Source organism: Lampetra planeri, chromosome 8 (genome assembly GCF_965212315.1).
Source record: "Lampetra planeri chromosome 8, kcLamPlan1.2.h2, whole genome shotgun sequence".
Lineage (NCBI taxonomy): Eukaryota > Metazoa > Chordata > Hyperoartia > Petromyzontiformes > Petromyzontidae > Lampetra > Lampetra planeri.
In genome coordinates this window covers 15150315-15173694 of record NC_136114.1, presented here as the reverse complement: position 1 = coordinate 15173694, position 23380 = coordinate 15150315, and the positions used below count along the sequence as shown (strand labels likewise).

The window sequence follows — 23380 nt, the reverse complement described above, 5'->3', positions numbered from 1 at the left end:
GAGTTCAAATCCTGGCTAAGGGTTGACCCAGCCCATCATCCATCCATTGTCGATAACAATTAGTATCGCTTTGTAGGGAAGTTGCCGTTGGTTCGGGGCTGTTACCCGGAGATTATGTACCACCCCAAAGTTCATCACACAAATACAATCAGTTTAACACGGAGGCTTTCGCGACCAGTATTATTCATAATAAAGGTTTTTGGGTGAGATCGCGTGATTTATAAATGTGTCGCAACCCTCCACCACCCGACACGGCCAATCAGTAACAAAAGTTTCACGTTGACAAAAGACAAAATAGTTCACTAATTTAGCCCACGGGCGTGTTGAAGAGTGAATCCACAACATTTACAATTTGAGTACGACGTTTCTCTCGAAATTACATCCAGAATCTTCGGGGGATTTGCAAATCGATTCTAACGGGGCATTTGCAAATCGATTTGCAAATCGCCCGAAGATGCTGGATGTAATTACCAGCGGGGACTCTGTACCCCGCGACCTCCCCCCCCACCGCTCCCCGCAGCCTCCAGCCGCTGGTGGCCGCGGCGAGCCCCGCCATTGATTTGTTGGCCGTTGAGAAAAATGGCAAATTTCCTCCGCCGTCTTTTTTCACAGCTGTTTGTTTTGTTCGCTGCTGTTGTTGTTGTTGTTTGGTATCAACTTGACCGGTGACTCACGACCATAACTGACCTCCCCCCCCTCCTCCCGACTGCTTGTATGTTATGGCTGCGTTCAGGTGTGTGTGCTTGTGTAGAGACAATCACTATTACTGCCAGCAATGTTGTCCTGGTGAAGATGAAAGGTAAAGGCGCGGCCCTGCAACGGCTCGCCCACGTCACTGCTGGTTGAAGGGCGACCACTAGAGGCAGCTCTAGAGAGCCCCATTAGTGGATACATTTATCTATTTTCCCACGTCGCACGAACCGCCTTGCAGACGGTAGGTGTCCCCGCAGTTTACCCCACCACGCGGCACACCGAGTGACTGACGGCGAACTCAGTGACGCGTGCTGGGTGGACACCGTTTCCACTTCCGCGCCCGGGGGTGATTGAACTTGCGACGCCTGGGATAGCGAACTCGATGTGCGTAGCTCGCCGTAGCACCACGGCTGCAATGGTTGTTGGGTCTTCTCAATAGACTCTGGGACAAGTTGCCGTCACTCGATGCTAAGACAGAAAAACATCTACATCGCGCGCACACGCACACACGCGCGCACGCGCATCAACATGCACGCGCACACACACGCACACACACGCACACATACACGAGCATGCACATACACACGCTGAAGCTGTCAGAGCTGGACGCATCGAGATTGCCCGGCCACACACTACAAGGTAGTTAATATGTTTCAACCATTTTTTTTGGCAATTCAATTAGACTGCCTACCCTTGGGATTTTTCTCGTTTTTAATTTATGCTTACATTTTAATAGCATTCTTATTTACTCCGTTTACGAGTTACATTTATTCCATAACAACGGCTCGGTGAGCTACGTTTGGCGGCGGTGGTGGTGATGATGATGTTGAGTGACCGCATCAAGCACCCACAGAGCACGGCCCACGTGTACAGCTCAACAAGACCTCTCCTAATCAAACACCCACTCATCCTGAACGGGGCCAGAGCGGTGGCACGGTGGTTAGCGCACTCCGTGATGAACTCAGACATTCAGAGTTTGACACCTGGCATTGGCTAACAACCCACACTGACCAGCGTGGTGAAGTATGGTGTAGACAAAAAAAAACACTCGTCACCAAAAGGCTCGGAGAGGCCTTTAACCACCAGTGGATCGATACCAGCGCGTACGTCATTCCGCATGTCATAATCACGGCTGATAATGATGACGATTGCATGCAGTACATTGTAGAGGCGGTTACAAATTCACTGCTGGATGAGGGCCTCCCCAAGCCGGCGCCACTTCGCACTATCAAGCGATGGTATTAATCCACCTCGCACCTGCTCTTCACTCGAACTATTTAATCGCTCTGTATTCATACGTATATATATGTATTCGTATTATGCAATTCAGCGGGTGGGGGGGGGGGGGAACTCCAGGAAGTACAATTTTCACTGTTGCACAAAAACAAGACCGTCTGCCACGGCGCGTGATCATCGGCTGCCTCCACGTGCCTCACCAATAATTATCATCCCAGCACAGAGGCCCACGCAGCGCCGTCCGGCCCACTGCCCTCCACAATGGCCCGCTGTGCTCGCGGAGCCGAGGAGGAGGAGGCACCTCCTGACCGGGCAGTGGAGCCACGTTGATGGACGGGGTTCTACCATTCGGTTGGCTTCAGTGAGGGGAGGAATGTTCACCACCAGTGGTGGGAATTCCACATGTCTATGGCAGGGGGCAGTGTCTGCGTAGCATGGCCACTGAAGGCAGGGTCTATTGTATTGGATGTCAGGCAGTTCGCTTGTCACTGGAATGAGCTGGGTTGACTCGACCCTCCCTGTCTGTGCATTTTCCTCCGATTCTACCTGATTCGGCTATCAGCGACGCGTCATTAGACGAAGCATCCTTGAGATCTCTGGCAGAGCAATGCAACCCTCCTCCGCGTTCTAGAACAACGCACGGAAGCGGACAGCACAGAACTCCTTCGGAGATCCCTTCATGTGACCTGTAATCCACACAGTACGGGAGAAGCCACTTTCCCACCCACCTGTCCCTGCTACGGAGAGTAACGTCCGTCACGCGACAGTATAACCGGTATTTAAATCCTCAGAGCTGGAATGGAGCCAAATGTCGCGTCGAACCAAATTGAAGGTGATGTGTGTTTGTGTGTGTGCGGTGCCGTCATTGGTGGTGTCGCCGAGCGCCTCTGCCACGTCAATCATCGTCGCTGAGCGCACGACCGTTACCACCGGATGGGAACGCCGCAAAAGCCTCAAGTTTAGGGCCGAAGGCGCCGTGATTATAATCGCAGCGCCGACCCCGCTCGGTCGCTTGCCGATCACGACTGCGGTCCCTTGCCGCAGATGTGAAGTCTGAATGACATTGGTAATGGGGTTTGGCTGTTTGTTGTTTGTGGAGAATGACGAGTGTTTGGCTCACAGTCGCCTACCCACTGAGCATTCAGGCGGTGCGACTGTACAGGGGCCCACGGCACAGGCAGGGCCGAGGCACCGCGTGAGCTACAGGGCAGGTCATCAGAGAGGGTGGCGGGTGAGTGCGTGGGGGGAGCTAATTCACGACTCGCGCCAGGACCCCGAGCTGCCTGCCACGCTCGCTGGGTTTCGGGCGTCTTCCCCTCGACTCCGTCGGCGCTCGGCACTTTCGTTTTGAGCAGTCTGACACGATCATATTCATGGCTACATGAGAAACACACTTTGCTGGCTGACAGGATGTGACGTCCGCACGGTCGCGTGCAAAGGACGTGCAGGCTGCTTGTATTGATGATAATAACAACAACAACAATAGCAACAATTTACAACGCGCACATTTTCATGGAAAGGGAATTTCCAGTCGTGACTCGGAGGCTCTGCGGAGCGGGGCTCAGGGTTCCTCATCATCATCGTCATGGAAACAGATGAGGTCTTCACAACCAGCTGTCTTAAAGGTCGCGGTGGATGTGATGCTGCGACGTGTCGCGGTGACCCCGCGTGCGCCGAGCCAGCCGCGGGATGTTCCCGAGCCACGTGGCGAATTAATTGAGTGTAAAGCGAGGAGACTTCTCTACCGAGGGCACCTCGCCACGACAGCCGCAACGCCACGGCCCGGCATCGCCTCCCCCGCCCCTCCCACCCTACACCGCCCAGGGGTGGTGGTGGTGCTGATCCGTGAAGGGCCCGCAGCAGAACATTTATTTGGAGAGCCCTTTCTTGATTCATAAACTCTCGGCGAGATGAGAGGGCAGGGGATATGGAGACGAGAGATGGGGACAAAAGGTAGAGTTGCAGCGAGATGAGAGAAGGGAAATAGAGACGTGACAGAGATGGAGCGAAATGAGATGGGTGTAGACTCGACGCACAGATGCAGTTAGCTGAGAGAAGAGAGCCGCAAACAAGGTAGGGATGACATTCATTAACTTTCCGGCAATTAGCGTGTTGTGCTTATTTACATTTTAATTACGAGTTGGCATTTGGGGCAGCTCTCTTCCCTCGTGAATCTGGGGCCTCTTGAGTCACGTGGGGCCCTAAGCGTGAGCCTCGTTTACTTGAGCCGAGCCGCCGCTGGTCAATGCGGGAGGACGCTTGAGTTGTGATGGGGGGGGGGGGCTACCGGAGTTTGGGGACACCCAGGGACTCGTCCCTCGTGCTCCGTTGCTTTGAGCGGCTGCGTTGAGGTCCATGGCTGTGACCTCTGCTGGGGGGCAGTGGGATTGCGGGAGGGGGTGATGAGAGAGAACCCCGGGGGGAGTGTTGGGGGGGGGGGTGAAATTGCCAAAGTGGCAGGAGCAGACAGAGGAGTCGCTGAGAATGAAGAGCCGCCGAGACGCTGGAGCGTGAGATGAGATCACCTCGCACAGTCGTTGTCACGTCCGCTGGGGATGTACTGCGAGAAATGTAAGGGGGGGGGGGGGGGGTTCACGTGAGTAAAATAAAGGATGCAGAGTGGGACCCACGATGAATACGAGCCAAGCGATAATCTCTCACCTCACAACATATTTGAAAATAATCGATCGTTATAAGGAGCGTAACAATCTATTTTCATCGATTCAATACTCGATCATTAAATCGCCAGGAATGCGGCCGGCATCGGCAGCTATGCAACGGTGAGCCTGGACAGGGATTGGATGGGCAACCTCCACTCAAGTAGCAGGCGTGGCGGGCAGCGGATCGAGTGCGTTATGAGCAGCAAAGGGCAGTGCAACAACATGCTTCGTTGTACTCTACGTCTATGCTCCCGTGTCTATGCTTCCCACATTTACCAACCCGCACTGGCCAGCATGGCCGAGAATCGTCAAACAACGCCCCCCCCCCTCCCCCCGTGATCCGCATGGCAGAGGGAGACGATCATCCAGCAGTAGAGTGACAAAAGGGCTGCCACATTTACACGAGATCCTTGGAGAGAGAGAGAGTAACAAATCGTGGCGGGGTTGGGGGTGGGGAACGAACGACCGCACTGGATGGAGCAAGGAAGAGAGATCAGCCAGAGAGAGGAGAGAGCGAGAGGATGGGGGTGGGGGGGGGGGTGCATGTGCAGAGGGGGGGGGGGGGTGTAGGGGCAGGCTGGGAGCGAGGCGGTGCGCGGGACGAGACGGAGGAGGCAGTGACAGCGACACGGCCAAGGGGGCAGCAGCAGCAGCAGCAGGTCGCGCGCGATCCCGGCCAGACAGCTCGGGCGCTAATCGCGTCACTCAGCGAGGACGACGCCAAGTTCACGCCTCGTGGGGGGGGGGGGGGGGGCACCCGGGCAGAGGGGCGGGGTGGGTGGGGGGGTACCCGGGCAGAGGGGTGCGAACTGCTGAGGGATGCGCGGAGCACACGCGGTGTCCGCTCGCTCCCGCAGAGAGAGAGCGACTCGGAGGCGCGAGGAACTGAAGACGAGTGAGGAGGCGGCCCCACTCGATAAGCCGGCGCCAGCAATTGCCTCAGCTCTGCGGTCCTCTGCATATTAAGGTTTTATTGGCCAGTTAATGAGTGTTTACATGCGAGAGGAAGCCGGAGCACCCAGAGAAAACGTATCCGTGCAAGGGGGAAACACTCTATCACATACAGCCGGAACAGGTGTACTGCCTTCTCCTGGCATGTGACCCACCAACCCTCGCCTCCACAATGCTGGGTGACCGGCCACGTTCCTGGCAATCACCGCCCAGCTGCCCGGACGCCACGTGGTTCATGTTCTCACGGCGCCCAAGTGCGGCCCCTGCCTGCGCCAGGTGGGGTTAGAGCTGGTGCCAGGAGTGAGACTGCGTCTGAGAAAGGTTGAAACTCGTAAGTGGAGAGTAATTCGCAAGCGGTGGCGTTCTATCTGCCCGTTAAAGCCTGCCCATCATAATCGCAGAGTCCAAGCGATCCCTTCCCAATGAGTGTACGACAATCCTCACCCCGGTGGACTGCCCCCCACGCACTCTCCTACCTCTCCCCTCTCACCCCACTCTACTCCCCTCCACGCACTCTCCTACCTCTCCCCTCTCACCCCACTCTACTCCCCTCCACGCACTCTCCTACCTCTCCCCTCTCACCCCACTCGACTCCCCTCCACGCACTCTCCTACCTCTCCCCTCTCATCTCACTCCACTCCCCTCCACGCACTCTCCTACCTCTCCCCTCTCATCTCACTCTACTCCCCTCCACGCACTCTCCTACCTCTCCCCTCTCACCCCACTCTACTCCCCTCCACGCACTCTCCTACCTCTCCCCTCTCATCTCACTTCACTCCCCTCCACGCACTCTCCTACCTCTTCCCTCTCATCTCACTCTACTCCCCTCCACGCACTCTCCCACCTCTCCCCTCTCACCCCACTCTACTCCCCTCCACGCGCTCTCATACCTCACCCGTCTCATCTCACTCTACTCCCCTCCACGCACTCTCCTACATCTCCCCTCTCATCTCACTCTACCCCCTCCACGCACTCTCCTACCTCTCCGTTATCATCTCCGCTCCAGCAACCAAGCTCTTCTATCGGACCTCGTCTTCATCATCCGCCCAGTGGGAGATCTCTAATTCTCCTCCGCTGCCCGCCACAACGTGGCGCTCCCTTCCCCCAGTCGCCCGTGCTGTCGACACCCTGTCCAACTCCCAGCCACAATAGCCTCCTTTCACTTTGTCTCTGACTGACTGCCTCCTTCCATCTCTCTTTCTCTCTCCACAGAGTAAACACGCCCACAGTTGCTGTACTGCGGAGATTCGCTCGCATTCTGACGGTCACGTAAACCCGCGGTCGTGTCGTCTAAAGCGATCTGGCGCGTGAATTGGGGGGTTTTTGTTGGTGAGATGCTCGGGATTTGCGAGTAAATTACCGATCCCTTCGCCAGATTACGGGGCATCGAGAAGCTCGTGGCGGGGGGCTGCACGCGCAGGCCTCGTGCAGGGGAAGGCGGCCGGGCGCGTGTCTATGAACACGTGTGTGCACATGTGTGTCTGTGAACATGCGTGTCTCTGTTCACATGCTACGCCACGAAACCGACGACTTGAATTCAATTCCCGCTGACGGCCAACACCAACGATCATTATTTGAACTCTACCTGGGCCACCCCTACATCGACTCAGCCTCAAATGAGTACTTGGTGCAGTGTTTAAACATCGTCACTTGGGAGACAAAGGCGGACGGGCGTGGTCCTGGCCACCACCCCCACGTATGCCGTGCCGGCCTTCATAGAAGCTCGCTAAAAACACTCTAGCTCCTACAGTCTGTTAAAGCTATACGTTTTTTTTTTGTCTTTATGTGTTCATATGTGGTGGGGGCGGTAATGTGGTGGGGCGGTAATGTAGTGGTTAACGCACTGCGTTACGAACCAAACGTCCCGAGTTAAATCCCTGGCCACGGCTAATATCAGTGCTGATTATCTGAACCGATCCTGTGCTTCCCCTTAACTCATCTCAGCTTTACATGAGCGCCTGGCTCAGTGTGTTAACCTCAGCAATGATAGGTGCTCGCTAACACCACTTTCCCGCACCTCCGATTGGCACGATTGGCTACGTACGGTGCGAAAGAAGCTCGACATATATTTCCATTACTGCCTTGAGTCTAAATTCGTTTTTCTTTGCCCTACACGGAGTGTGACATGGTCGGTCGCGCTGTTACCACACACTCAGGAAGGTGATAGGTTTGAACTCCGACATGGGTGCCACTCAGCCCATCATCATCATAACTGACGAGTAGCACTTAGTGTGGAGCCAATGTGGTTTGTCTAGCGGAGAAAGCGACTGTCCTCGTAGTGATGTAGAATTAAACACCGTGGCTCCAGCTCCCACGAGCGAGATAAGCTCTCAACCTCCCACGTCCGTCACACGCCGCGGGTGAATCTGACTCTCCCGATTTAGAACTCTGCGCGCGAGGCAGTGTAAGGCATTTTGATAACACAATCTTTACAAATATATATTTAAAAAAGTTGCACTACAAAAATAAGATTCCTCTTGTGAAGCCCGATATGTATGTAGCCACTGCCCTCCGTGTATTTGCAGCATATGTATGTATAATTTACAGTACACATATTAAATTTTCGCTCATGCATAAATGCATGCGCTCATCCCACCCCTGCCTGCGCGCGCCGAGACGCACTCTCACGTCGCCTGCGATTTCCTCTCTGCGCAGTCACCAGCACGACCCCTTCCACTGCAGCCACGACGGCTGATGCTGCCCTTCCCTACAGCTTCCATCATCTCCCTCCATCTCCCACCACCCCCACCGTCATACCGCCCTCTTCCTAATACCCCTCTCCTCCCGCACGGCCCTTCTCTCGGCTCCCACCCGCCAGCCGTCGCTGGTTCTCTCACTCCTCATCCCTTCCCTCCTTCCACCCTCCCCCCAACCCCAGCTCGCCCTCCCCCCCGCCCCACACACACGGCTGCTGCAGTTTCTAATCTGTGGCAGAAAATAAACGAGCCCTGGGAGCTATAAGCGTCGGCGAGGAAAGCGCCGTGCGGGCGGAATGCTAATGCCGCGCCGCGCTCCGTTCCACCCCGCCGCCCCGTGCCGCCGGGCCACTGCCGAGAGGAGGCGCGGGGGGCCAGGCCTCAGCGGCTGCCGCATCCCGCGATCCCGCGACCCGGCGGCACGACGGCTGCCGTGCTTCTCGAGCCGAGCTCGCCGAGCTGTCCCAGCTCTCTGTCCCCCGTCGCACAATCGCGCACATCCGTGCCCTGCCAGGGCCCGGCGGCGGCGGCGGCGCTCTTTGTCCGCGATCTCGATTTCAATTTATGCGACCGCATCGCGAGTCGATGCATCCGTTCATCGATTCAAACCGAAGCCCCCGCGCTCACAATGCTTGCGTGGGGAGAGACGTGCGCGAGTGAGGATCGAGTATTGATGGAATGCAAATGCAGTACAGTTTGGATGTGTCCAGTGTCTGTATGCGACCGTATCTCGAGACGCTGTACAGAACCGGTGGGGATGTGTATGTTTATATATATAGAGAGAGAGGAGGCAGTCAGTCACAGGCGAAGTAAGAGCAAAGTCTTAAGCCTGGACTTCAACGGGGCCAGGGAGTCGACAGAACGGAAGGCAGGGGGAGCGAGTTCCAGATAATGAGTGCAGCAGAGGGGAATGAGCGACCCACCCCTGAATGGAGGTTGACTGCGGTATTCGGTAAAACAAACTTGGTTGCTGATGTGTAAACGAGACGGGAGAGGTAGGAGAGTGTGTGGAGGGCAGTAGACGGGGATGAGAGTGGAGAGGTTGGAGAGTGTGCGGAGGGCATTAGATGGAGATGAGAGTGGAGAAGTAGGCAGAGAAAAGTCCACGGAGTATGTTGCAGACGGCGAGGGTGAGATCTTGCAATCTGGCATTGGATTGGCAGCCAATGGAGGGATCGGAGTATTGGGGGGGGGGGTCTCACGGACGGGTGCGAGACAGAATTCTGGCAGCGGCATTTATCACAGCAGCTCGCCCACCATGTTGAGCCTAACGCGTCACGCACAGCCACATTATCGCACATTGCCAACGGGGGACCTCCACCTCAAAGTCCTTTCCCTCTCCTCCACTGCCGGTCTCTCCGCTGGGAGTAATGCAGCGACGTATTTATCGCCGACGAGTTCACGCGGACCCGGCGCCACGGCCTGCAGAGGTCGCGGGAGATCATCGGCCCTCGTTGTTGCGTCGCTTTGCCCACTCGCCGTTTCCCCGTCGGATGTTGCCGCCGGCGACACCGACGCGGGCAGCGAAGCCTCCGCGGCAGACGACGGCCTCAGTCGCGCCGCGAACATCGCGCCGAAGCCCTCAAGGGAACACGTTGCGGGAGCCTGGCTCTTAACAGCATTGTTCGTCCGTCACTTTAAGTGCACATATTATCATCAGCGGCAGCATTATGTTTTGTTTTAAACAATTTTACATTTTGGAGAAGTGGATGTGGAAGCAGGGAGGAGGTTCAAGAGGTGGCAAAGCGGCTCTCACGCGGAAGAATAATTGGTGTTCATTAAGAGCTGGGGTAGATTTTGTTTCGTGATTCAAATTGTTGTTGTTAACGTCCGCGTCCCTGATCCACACCCCACATCAGGTAATACGCGCCGATTGCACTTTTTTCTATATGCATGCATGTACGTTGAACTTCTTTCGCACCGTGCGTAACCAACCGTTGAAATCGGAGGTACGGGGGACGGACAACGAACGATGATTGTTCCGTGTTGGCGCAAGGGTCACGGACACCTGGCGAGTTCACTCCCGTGCGTTCGCGAGGAGCGTGGGAGAGTGATCACTCGTCCGGGGGAAGCCCTCGCCATTTGACTCGGCTCCTCTTACCCGCCGCACAGCCTGACGCAATAATCCGCGTCAGCGCCACGAGACCCGGGACTCTGCTGCCCGACGACCAGATACAAATCGAGCGTGTGCGGAGAAAGAGAGAGAGGGCGAGAGAGAGCGACTCCATCAATCAATGAATCGATGTATCTCACGGCCATCCCTTGGCCAAGCGTGGAATTCCAGCCGTGGTCCCAATTTGCGGCGGAGTTGACAATTACCGCCTGGGGAAGAGGGGGGGGGGGGTCGCAGCGCACGCCGGGAGGCGGAGAGAAACAACGATGGTTTTATATTCCGTGGCTGTACGTTTTGTATTTTGTCATTCTGGTGGCCCCAAGCCACTCGGCTAAACGAGTCTACATTCTGGTCTACTCGCTAAACGCAATCAACATTAAACGTGAACTTCTCCGCAAATCGCTCGACAAACTTTCCATTCAGATCCGCGCGGCCCCGTGTGGCGGAGATGGAGAAACTGGAGCGGCGGTAATCTCAGCTGGCGATGCCGCAGACGGACAGCGGCGCGAGCTCGTGACGCCACGGGGGGGGGGGGGAGCTCGTGACGCCACGGGGGGGGGGGGCTCGTGACATCACGAAGAGGGGCTCGTGACGCCATGGGGGGAGGGGGAGCTCGTGACGCCACGGGGGGGGGGGCTCGTAACGCCACGGTGGGGGGGGGGGCTCGTGACGCCACGGGGGGGGGGGCTCGTAACGCCACGGGGGGGGGGGGGCTCGTAACGCCACGGGGGTGGGGGACTCGTAACGCCACGGGGGAGAAGGCTCGTAAAGCCACAGGGGGGGGGGGGGCTCGTGACGTCACGGGGGGCTATAAACGCCGGGCCCTTTGGCCAGAAACGACGGCCCGCGCCCAAGAGGCGCATAAACCCCTTGGCGGGAGGACGCCGAGCGGACGTCGCCTTGAGCAGTGAAGAGTGAAGGAGGCGACATCGATTTCAATGAAGGGGGCGGCCGTGGTGGCGGCGAGCGGTCACGGCACTCGCGGTAACAATCGCAGCGCATTGTGGGTGCATCTATGTGAATCTGTGGGTCTTTGTAGGAGTCTGTGGGTCTCTGTGTGAGTCTGTGGGTCGTTATGTGAGTCTGTGGGTCTCTGTGTGAGTCTGTGGGTCTTTATAGGAGTCTGTGGGTCTCTGTGTGAGTCTGTGGGTCGTTGTGTGAGTCTGTGGGTCTCTGTGTGAGTATGTGGGTCTCTGTGTGAGTATGTGGGTCTCTGTGTGAGTCTGTGGGTCTCTATGTGAGTCTGGGTTTTTGTGCGAGTCTGTGGGTCTCTGTGTGAGTCTGTGGGTCGTTGTGTGAGTATGTGGGTCTCTCTGTGTGAGTCTGTGGGTCTCTGTGTGAGTATGTGGGTCTCTGTGTGAGTCTGTGGGTCTCTGTGTGAGTCTGTGTGTTTCTGTGTGAGTCTGTGGGTCTCTGTTTGAGTCTGTGGGTCTCTGTGTGAGTATGTGGGTCTTTGTGTATGTGGGTCTCTGTGTGAGTCTGTGGGTCTCTGTGTGAGTATGTGGGTCTTTGTGTATGTGGGTCTCTGTGTAAGTCTGTGGGTCTCTGTGTGAGTCTGTGGGTCTCTGTGCGAGTCTGTGGGTCTCTGTGTGAGTCTGTGGGTCTCCGTGCGAGTCTGTGGGTCACTTCGTGAGTCTGTCCGTACATTGCCGATTTACGTCGCACGAAAACTCAGAGGAGAGCTTTGACAGCCGCCTTGGCGTTTCACTCCGCTACCTGCAATTCAGTTCCTGAAGAAGCTTCCAGCACTTGGAGCGAAACATCGGACACTGCACCGAACAACACGCGGGACGACCTGATAATGCTCAGAGTGCGCACAATCTCCCTCGGCGCTGTCGCAAGAGACAAAATAAATTCCCTTCGCACTCCGTGTCCAGTTGTTTTCTAATCCCCTGGACAATATTTTGCCAAATCTCGAAGCTTCAATCTGTTTCCGCCTCTAAGCATCCTCATCCATTTCCAGGGAATTTAGTTAGAAAATTGAGTTGAAATCTGATACATTTAAAGGAGTCGGTTTCCAAGGACACAATCTGCGCGGATCTCGCGCGCCGCGCGCTACCAAATGTTACAGCGACGCACGCGGCACCGCTCGGCTCATCAGCGGCTCGTTCATCATCGCCCCACACACAGCACGCGCCGTAGCACGTGGACGCCCCCTCCACCCCCCTCCACCCCCTCCACCCCCTCCACCCCCCTCCACCCCCCTCCACTCCCCTCCACCCCCCTCAACCCCCTCCAGCCCCCTCCACTTCCCTCCACCCCCTTCTACCCCCCTCCACCCCCTCCACCCCCCTTTACCCCCCCACCACCCCCTCCACACCCCTCCACCCCTTTTACCCCCTTCCTGCCTTCTCCACCCCCCTCCACCCCCTCCACCCTCGTACCCCCCGCCTCCGCCCCTCGTGCATGGCAGCAATCTATGAAGTAAGATTGATAAAATAGCCTCCTCGTTTTGTTTGCTTCATCCACTGAGGCCTCGTTGATTCTCGAGTTTGGCTTTCGTGTTCGAGGACATCGCGAGATGCCGGAGGCAGATCCAGCACGCACGGGAGCGGGCAACACAGCTCCGCAGAGATGGAGGCAGAGGACACGATGTTGATGTTGTTGTTGTTATTGTGCCGCCATCTCCTGGAAGATCTTACATCCCGAGAGATGTCTTCCCTGAAATGGAGAACGAATATCTCAGCGGGTCTTCGCCGGATTAAATAAATTAATCAATGGAATCTACAACACGCTGGTATCCCATGGGGTGGCAGTGGTGGAGCTGGTCGTGGTGGTAGTGATGGTAAAGATGCAATGGCGGTGGTGCATTGGTGGTGCTGGTAGTGGTGGTGGTGCATTGGTGGTGCTGGTAGTGGTGGTGGTGCATTGGTGGTGCTGGTAGTGGTGGTGGTGCATTGGTGGTGCTGGTAGTGGTGCATTGGTGGTGCTGGTAGTGGTGGTGGTGCATTGGTGGTGCTGGTAGTGGTGGTGGTGCATTGGTGGTGCTGGTAGTGGTGGTGGTGCATTGGTGGTGCTGGTAGTGGTGCATTGGTGGTGCTGGTAGTGGTGGTGCATTGGTGGTGCTGGTAGTGGTGCATTGGTGGTGCTGGTAGTGGTGGTGGTGCATTGGTGGTGCTGGTAGTGGTGGTGGTGCATTGGTGGTGCTGGTAGTGGTGGTGGTGCATTGGTGGTGCTGGTAGTGGTGGTGCTGACGATGATGGTCGTGGTGGTGGACGGGATCCCCAATTCTCCCTGCCGCACGCTCGCCCCAGACACGCTCCGTGTGTCCACCACGCCCCGCCCCCCTCTCCTTCCCCTCTCCCCCCTCCGGGCTCCCCAGAATCCCATCTCGACCGCCCCCCGCCCCTCTCACGCCATGCGGCCACTGATTGCCGAGGCCCGGTTGCCATGGCCACGTGATTTTTGGAAGCGCGAAGCGCCCAGGGGCGCCGTGTTTTGACTCGACGCGATGGGGGGGGGGCAGAGTTGGGGGGGAGGGGTGAAGGGGGGGGGCACAGGGGTCGTCCCACTTGGATTGCCGCTCGCTCGTTAGAGACGTAGAGAAGAGTGTGGGGGGGGGAGTGGGGGGTAGGGTAGCGAGAACAATCAAATTAAAACGAATTAAAACGAAGCAGAAATTGCCTCGTAAATATCCCCCCCATCACCACCCCCACCACCACCACGCGTTTTATTGTCGCATCGCCACGGTCCGCGTGTCTGCGGCAGAGTTTACGAGCAGACAGACGCGGACGCAATACAAAGAAACAAAGACGAAGATCCCTCCCCCCCCCTGTAGCCTCCGTGAAGCTGTATTCGGGGAAAGTGCCCCTCGAGAAGAGAAGGCGTGACGGGCCAGGCCCCACTCCCGGCCGCCTTTGTCTCCCCAGTGCTGATGTTTACACACCGTACAAGCCTCCCCTCATTTGAGACTGACACACGCGCACACACTTCGACACGCGCACACACAGAGGCATGCACACCACGAAGATAAAAAAACACGCGTCCCCTTCGGCCTTATCGACTTGAGGGGGGCTGCTGGTGTCAGCGAGCGCCTCGTGAGGCCCGTCACATGGCACCGGTGTTTGCGCACTCATTTAAGGCTGGGTCGACCTAGTGGACGTCCGGGATAGTATCAGATATTGATTGCGACTGATAGCGACTGTTGGCTGTGCACAAAACGCAGGCACATAGTGCAAAGATGAAGATCCCCCGTGTAGCCTTAACAGACGGTTAGGGCAAGTGCTGGAACGCGAGAGGGTGGGCGGCCAACACCACGCCCGGCCGCCTTTGTCTCCACAGTGCTGATATGTACACACCGTGAATCATTTAAGCCTGAGTCGACCTAGGGCCAGAACCGTAACATGTTACCCGTAGCTGGGGATATAACTCAGGGCGGAGGGTTCGTAGCGCAGTGTGCTCACCACTGCGCCATCACTCCCCCCCACCTTTGCTCTGACGGCTTTTAAACTTAAGTGAATGTATTCACTCAAGTGAATGTATTCACTCAAGTGAATGTATTCACTTGAGTGGGGGTTTTTTTCTCCTTCGGTCGTTTTTTGTTGTTGCAATTATTCCAAATGGGCTGGATGAGTCCCATTTGGACTCTGATAAACGTTTCGCGTTGTCCGTGGGAATCGTCGCAGCGCCGATCCGCACCTGGCAAAGTGCCTCGTCTGGCTTCCCGCGCGGCAGGAAAAAAACGCTGAATGGGGAACGCAAAGACATTACTGAATGGACACAAGGAGAGATATTAGATTTAGCCCCCAGAATGAAACATGAATATAAAAAAGCAGAGCAGCAGCCGCCACAGCAGCGGTGCCATTGATCTGCTGTGTGCTTTAATAAATGCACCTTGTTTCGCGAGAGGCAAGCGGCTCTCGAAAACAAACATCACAGCTGCCAAGGCGAGGAGGCGCCGTTTCGAGAGGGCGACTCCTGTTGGCATGCAAAGGGCGTCCGTGTGATGACGGCGTTCAGTGATGAGGCTGGGGTGTGCATCGCCAAACCACGTGTGTGTGTGTCCATCACTGGCCCGTGTGTGTGTCCATCACCATCTGTGTGTGTGTGTCCATCACCACCTGTGTGTGTGTGTGTCCATCACCACCTGTGTGTGTCCCCATCACCACCTGTGTGTGTGTCCATCACCACCTGTGTGTGTGCGTCCATCACCATCTGTGTCTTTGTGTCCATCACTGGCCCGTGTGTTTGCTTCGCGGGCTTGCGTAGTGGAATAGTCACTGGGCGTGCAAGCAGCACCGGGCTCCGGAGAGGGCCGGGTGTGGGGCACTGCCCCAGAGCGAGGTCCTCGTCCTGCACTCAACAGCACGGACGTTGCGGGGCCGAGGAGGGGCAGCAGAACAGAACGAGCGACCTCCCACTGAGCGAAGATTTTGACCGGGGGTTCGACAGGAAGCCTTGGCAAGCTGAATTGAAGAGTGCGGGCAGGAGAGTGGAGAGAGATGAGAGGGGAGAGGTAGGAGAGTGCGTGCAGGAATTGGAGTGAGATGAGAGGGGAGAGGTAGGCAGAGACGAATGCATGGGGGATCTCCAAGACGGCGAGTGCGATCTTGAAATTGATCTGGGAGTGGATTGGGAGTTTGTTGGGCGATCGAAGTATTGGGGGGGAGTGGGGGGGAGGATTTAGTCTCCAATACGAGGGCGGTTTAGAAGCCTGACGTAAAATGCAACTGAGACAGCATGAATGGGACAAAGATGCATCTATATTCTTAAATCAAATCGTGACCTTGAATTGTGAGGATTCATTGCGCTTGGGATGTAGGGCGGTGAATCATTCAAAACCCAGTAAGGAGCAAGGTGGCTCACTGTTGAACACCACACGCACACATCTTGACTTGAAGCTTTTGTGACTGCAGGAATTCATATTTTTGGGGTCTTTCGGTGAAGTCACGTAGATGGTTCAAAGAAAATAACAAAAAACTACGAAGAAAATAACAAAAACTACGTTATCAGGAGGAAAGATGACGATCGCTTGTGTTGTGATCGAAACGTCGTAGTTTTTGGTTATTTTCTTTGAACCATCTACGTGACTTTACCGAAAGACCCAAATAATATGGACCACACACACACTCTTCTCAAAATGGTTAAGCACCATGGTGGCTCAATGTGGACCGCACACTGCTTGCCAATGCAAGAGGAGCTCACCGCCACAGGCTGAGAACCCGGTGGCCACTCGGTGAATGAGGCTGTGTTCACGCGTAGCCGGGGATCGGCTGGTGAAAGAGTTCATCTCTGGCCAATATCAGACGCTGACTGGGAGCGAGCGCTCATGTTGTGTTCACGGGCGGTGGGATGGCGGCTGGCCGGGTCTGTGTCTCCGCCGTGGCAGGGAACGCGATGGGGCGATGAACGCCGGGCCTGTTGTTCCGAGACCCCCGTGTCATCGCGCTGACACCACATCGAACGCTACAATGCAAATCGTCGATCCAAGCCCCCTGGCTTAAATAAATTTAGTCACAAAGAATGCACGTTCGTAGAAACAAAGAGTAAGATCCCCCGTGTAGCCTTAAAGAAGTTTGGGGCAAGTGCTGTTAGCGAGCACCTATGAAGGCCCGAACAGGACACGAGTGGATGTGTGGCCAGCACCACGCCCGGCCAACTTTGTCTCCGCCGGTGGCGATGTTTACACCACCACACCAGGTACTCGTTTGAGGCTGAGTCGACCTATGGGAAGCTCAGGACCGGTTCAGATATTCGGCCACCCAGGAATCGAACCCGGGTGGGCCGGGTCTCGTAGCGCAGCGCTCGGCGTTGCACTGCGGCTCCCCTGACGCGCAGCCACAAGCCCCTCCACGTGCACCCACAACCCCCTCCACGTGCACCCACAACCCCCTCCACGTGCACCCACAAGCCCCTCCACGTGCACCCACAACCCCCTCCACGTGCACCCACAACCCCCTCCACGTGCACCCACAAGCCCCTCCACGTGCACCCACAACCCCCTCCACGTGCACCCACAACCCCCTCCACGTGCACCCACAAGCCCCTCCACGTGCACCCACAACCCCCTCCACGTGCACCCACAACCCCCTCCACGTGCACCCACAACCCCCTCCACGTGCACCCACAAGCCCCTCCACGTGCACCGCATGGGACGCGACCCTTGCATCAGCAAATCCGGCAATAAAGAATTCATGCCGTTTACATGAAGACCTCATCGTAATACAATGAAGATTGCTCATTTGCATAATTTAATTATTGAACACAAAGAAGCTGTTAATAATGGAAAATCCACCTCCGAGGTCATTTTAATTGGATTTCGCCACATTTCATTTAAATGAGTCAACTTCACTTCAAATATTCATGCCGTGCAGAGATACAGTTTATACTGCCGGTTTACGCGGTCGAGCCGCCGACTCGAAGACGCGTCGGTCGCTCTCGTTCAAGACGCGTCGATCCCTCTGACGCCGATCTTCAAGGCTCACGAAATGTATTTTCTTTGAGAATCGGTCGGTGAAGCGGCAAAGAGCTTGACCAGCTGCTCCACTCGAGCCGGTGAGTGGTGGCGAGTGGAAGTGACGCAGCGCGGCTGTATGCGTCGCACGCTACGTCACAGAGGTAAACCAAAGATCAACTCAACACATTCGCCAACAGAACTGTGGCCTTAAAGACAATAACGAGTCTATAGCAGGCGATGTTTTGGCCAATGTCCCTTTTTCGGAGCATATAGAGAGGTCAGATGGGTAGAGGCAACTGCGTTTTCTTCTTTGTACGGCTGATGTTGATTTACAGCAGCAGTAGCAGCTGTGGTTTTACATGGAGGTGGTTGGTGAGCCAGATGATTGCGTCAGGAGTAGCTAAGTGGTTAATCGTTGTGATGCTGATGCCCCCTCCTTCGTAGTTTCTAAATTGGACATTGAGCCGTTCGACGTTCCACGGTTCTGTCGTGGGTGGTGACCACAGTCTCCGAACCTGCCGGAGCGTTTTAAATTCCATATATGTGCATCGTCATTAACAAGTATTCACATCATCATCATCATCATCATTTGCTACTGCTGCCATGATTTGTGTGCGGACGTAGTTTACGATTGTGGCTCATTCACGCTTTGCGTAAGATCTTAGCCAGGGATATTCCTGCATCGTCCTGCACGAGCAGGAGGGGTTTGTGACTTGCTGTGAACTCCATTCGACTTTCCAAGCAAGCATCACCGTCATCATCATGCTCAGGGTTGGGGTCGCGTTGTTGAAGGTTCCGCGCGCGTGTAGGCAGCTGCATGCAAAGGTAAACAGCTCCATCACTCTGCTGTGCGCGGGTTGCTGAGGAGTGAATCGCGCGCGCGCGAGAGAGAGAGACATTTTCTCCAGGATCACAAAACGACTTCTTCCCCAGTTTAAATGAGCAGCCAGGGCCCTGGGGGAGGGCGGGCGCCTGGGGAGGGCGATGGCCGCACATCGCCTCTGCGCAGGTAAACCCCCCGTGGGTCTCCATCACGGTCACCCGCCCATGAACTCTGCCAGGCGGGGCAGCTGCTCGCAGCTCCGGCTTCGGTTGCGGAGGCTGCAAACTCCACCCCAATTGATTGATGATTTGAACGCGAAGGCCGGCGTGCGATGGTGATAGTCGAGAACATCGTGAGGGCGGAGATTATGATGATGATGGTTATGATGCTGCGCCAGGAGTGTTGGGCTTCACCGCACCGGTTCCCCCGTCTGCTGGAGAAAGCTCTGATGATGAGGCCACTGCCAGCACATTGCAATTCTCGGTGGGAGTGTATGGGTCTCTGTGTGAGTCTGGGTCTCTGTGTGAGTCTATGGCTCGCTATGTGACTCTGGGTCTGCGTGTGATGGGCTTCTATGTAAGACAGCGCTGATGGTGAGGCCACTGCCAGCACATTGCAATTCTCGGTGGGAGTGTATGGGTCTCTGTGTGAGTCTGGGTCTCTGTGTGAGGCTATGGCTCGCTATGTGACTCTGGGTCTGCGTGTGATGGGCTTCTATATAAGACGGCGCTGATGGTGAGGCAATTGCTAGCGACGTGCAGCCACTCCATGAATGCACCTGTTTGCGTTGTCACCGGAGACTGGAAACCCCGGGGTGGAGTTTATAGCCGCCTCAACATAGAGGGACGAGTCACTGAGGGGTGGGGCATGGGGGTGGGGAGGGAGGGGTGAGGGGTGGGGAGTGAGGGGTGGGGAGTGAGGAGTGAGGGGTGGGGAGTGAGGAGTGAGGAGTGAGGGGTGATGGGTGAGGGGCAGAACTGTGGACCGTGAGTCCTTGACGCAGTCAGAATTCAATGAAATTATTTTTCATTCCTGCCCCCTGCACAGCAGGATGTGTACAGCACGAAGACGAGTTATTATTGTTATTATTCATTCGAAGAAGCTTTTAAAACGTTTTTTTTTTACATTAATGCCCTCAAATCATTTGACAAGGCAATCTCTCCCCCGCGCTGTAAACAGCTCGCAGGAGCCAGAGAGCTCTCCGCTCGCGAGAGGAGTCGGGATCGCGTCTCCTGCACTGAGAACTCAATTACGCGAAATGGCAATGAACGAATAAATAAATAAATACTCCGAGCAGAGGGGCGCATCCTTTGTTCACGTCCCACGTTGACCCTCTCAACGGGGAGGGGGAAATCATTCTGGCGAGTTTGGTGGTAGCAGCCGCTGGCGGTAGCGATCGGCGGTCGCGGTGGAGCGAAGTCCAACGTTCCAGTCGACGAGGCTCACCCGCCCTGCACCCCCCCTTCTCATTCATCGACGGAGGCCGAAGTGGCAGCGTCGCGATGGGGGAAGAGAATTACGAGCTTCGGGATTGACGAGCAGCACATAGATGGACGAGAACAACAACCACAACAACGAAATGACAAACCAAGAGGGTTGATCGATTCGGTTATTTCCGGCTCCAGCCAGCCCTGGGGAATCCGCGTGCGGCTCAGGGTACGGGCGCTGGCGAACCCGGCAGGGGTCACGGCAGGGGTCACGGCGGCGGCAATCGGAAGGTCGCGAGTTCAAATCGCCCTTTGTGAGGGTTGACTCAGCCCATTATCCTTCCGGCGATTGATAAAACGAGTACCACTCTGTGGGGAAGATCAACATTGTTGTTGTCCTATGAGTAGACGCGCCCGCTCTATAGGAGTGTGGATTCTCATCGCTGGTTCAGGGCTCTTAACGGGAGATGTGAGCACCGATGTCTCGATGGCGAGGGGGCAGGACATGGCGAGTTGACTGTCAGCGTCGTCGACGCTCCGCTGTGATGCCAGCCAGAGGGTGTCGGGATTTTTTGGGTTCATTTTATTTCGTTCGATCATCATCATCTCAGCAGTTTGTTATTTTAAGAACAGGAAAATACAAACTGAACCGTTAAATAGCCAAACGGTGAGACCACCCATGTGTATCTTAATCTCAAAACTGTCACTATGCTTAACGATAACAGTGGCGTACTGGATGTGGTGTACCGGGAGCGGAAATACAAACTTTGTTTTTATCCGGGCAACCCACGCACAGACAGACCCGGCTGAAATGAAACCCCGCATGGGTGCGATGCGCTAACACTGCTGTGGTGGCGGCGTTGTGGTGTGGTGTGGCACGGTGTGGTGTGGCACGGTGTGGTGTGGCACGGTGTGGCGTGGCACGGTGTGGCGTGGCACGGTGTGGTGTGGCACGGTGTGGCGTGGCACGGTGTGGCGTGGCACAGTGTGGCGTGGCACGGTGTGGCGTGGCACGGTGTGGTGTGGCACGGTGTGGTGTGGCACGGTGTGGTGTGGCACGGTGTGGCACGGTGTGGTGTGGCACGGTGTGGTGTGGCACGGTGTGGTGTGGCACGGTGTGGCTGGTTATGCTGACTTACCGGTGTGGCGTGGTGCGGTGCAGGAGAAGGTGGACCTGGGGGAGTTGATGTTCTCACTGTGCTACCTCCCCACGGCCGGGAGACTCACGCTCACCGTCATCAAGGCGCGCAACCTGAAGGCCATGGACATCACGGGGGCCTCAGGTGATGTACATTCTCACCACACTCTCACCACACTCTCATCACACACTCATCAAACTCTCACCACACTCTCATCACACACTCATCACTTGGAGGCCACGCGACCTGTCAAAGGCTCGTCAGCAGGAGGTCATGGGACAGACCCAGATGCCATGGGTTGACTGACTGAGATGACTGACAGACACACCACGTGTGCCCCCCACTGTGCCAACTTGCTGAGTTTTTTCCACCTGACGCTCCGCTCGTTGTTGTGAGCGTCGCTCCTCTGTCCTCCGTTGCTGTTGAAGGACGACTGCCTCTAAATTGCCCAGTAGCAGCGTCCACGAGCCTCCTCCACATAGGCCGAGCTTGACACCGCTGGTACTGGCCATCGGCAAGTCCACTCAGCTCCGGACGCCTTGTGTACCACATCAGCCCATCTCTCGTCAACGCCACCTGAGCAGCCCACACGCAACGCTCGTGCACGCTCGCGGCACAAAGCTGGAGGGGGGGGGGGGGTGACTGACGGGAGCGGTAAAAAACAATTGATTGGGCGAGTGGGGCTGGATATGGTTCGCGAAAAACACAAGTTAATTTAACACATGACTGCACGGCTAAACTCCGGGGAATAGATTATGCCCGTACATATTTAACGTAGTGTAAATACATAAATTACACATTTTGACAATTTAGCAATGCTTTAATTTATTTATTAACGCGTAACACACGTATAGGTAAGATAAAATCAAGTCTTTTTTCCGTTCATCTGCCGGATCTCACGCCGGTCAGATGGAAGTTGTGAGCGAGCGGCTGCCGCTCGCCAGCGCTGCGGTCGTTACGATTTATAGTCGCGAGCGGCTGAGCGAAGGGCCGTGTCAATCATTCCGTGGGCGGTGGGGCAGATTTAAAGCTCCCGTGTTTCGGAGTCGTTTGGGGATCCCACGGCCTTGGGGTTGGGGCGGACGGGGGTCACGAGCGCACGTGTGAGGCAGCGATGCCAGCCTCACACAGAGATCCAACCACTTACATAGAGACCCGTAGACTTACATTCACTTACATATCAACTCATACACTAACAGAACGATGAATACACTTATTTAGAGAGCCATGAACTTATAGGGAGATCCACAGACTACCACGTGGCTGAATGTAATCTGGGTCCGGCCAGCTCGGTCACTAAATATACATCTACATCCGGCACACCACAGCTCATCATGCCTCGCTCTCGCCACGGCGATGTCTAGCGAGACACCTCAGTCACGTGACCGCAGTCTATCAGTGAGAAATTCAGTCCCTGGGTTTACAGGGAGATACACGGACTCACACGGAGGCCCATAGACTCACTCACATCCATTCCACATGTTCTTCTGTTCTTCCATCTTGATTTGAAGCTTTCGTGACTGCAGGAATCCATGCTCTTTGGTTCTTTCGTTAAAGTCACGTAGGTAGAAAAAAATCAATAATAAAATACGACGTTTCGATCGCAACACAAGCAATCGTCATCAGGTAGAAAGATACAGCCGTATAACTGCTGAACCTTGTTTTGCTGAACCTTGTTCTGCTGAACCTTGTTCAGCAGTTCTACGGTTGTATCTTTCTACCTGATGACGATTGCTTGTGTTGCGATTGAAACGCCGGAATTTATTTTTTATTTTTCCTTCAGTCATTGTTCTCTCATGTCTCATATCCTCGTATTCCCCATCTCCACGTGATCGTGTATTCTCACTTGCCTGTCTCCTTGCGTGCTCGCGTCCTCGCGACCCCTGACCCGTGTGCCCCCCCCCCCGCCCGCACTCAGACCCCTACGTGAAGGTGTCGCTCATGTGTTCGGGCCGACGTCTCAAGAAGCGGAAGACGTCGACCAAGCGCAACACCCTCAACCCCGTCTACAACGAGGAGATCGTGTTCGACATCCCACCCGAGAACATGGACCAGGTCAACCTCATCATCGCCGTCGTCGACTACGACCGGTGGGTACCCGTGACGCCCCCACCCCCCAGCTCCCCCACCCTGCCTAGGGTGGCTGTGCCCATCGACTCGTGGTGGCCGAGTGACTCGGCGGTCAGAGACGCTGAGCCAGCAGCGTTGAGATCCTGGGATCCAGTCCGGGATTCAGCCTCAACCAC

The 23380-nt window shown here is 55.9% G+C and overlaps 1 protein-coding gene across 1 annotated transcript in view; it reads left to right on the top strand.

The window, feature by feature from the left end:
* The window catches only part of LOC144720465 (synaptotagmin-9-like), a 54551-nt gene that overhangs the window by 16999 nt on the left and 14172 nt on the right, over positions 1-23380 (top strand). Inside the window, exons 6-7 of the mRNA XM_078597267.1 lie at positions 21158-21278; positions 23053-23224. Of these exons, the coding sequence (XP_078453393.1) occupies positions 21158-21278; positions 23053-23224 (293 nt within the window). The remainder of the gene's footprint in view (positions 1-21157; positions 21279-23052; positions 23225-23380) is intronic.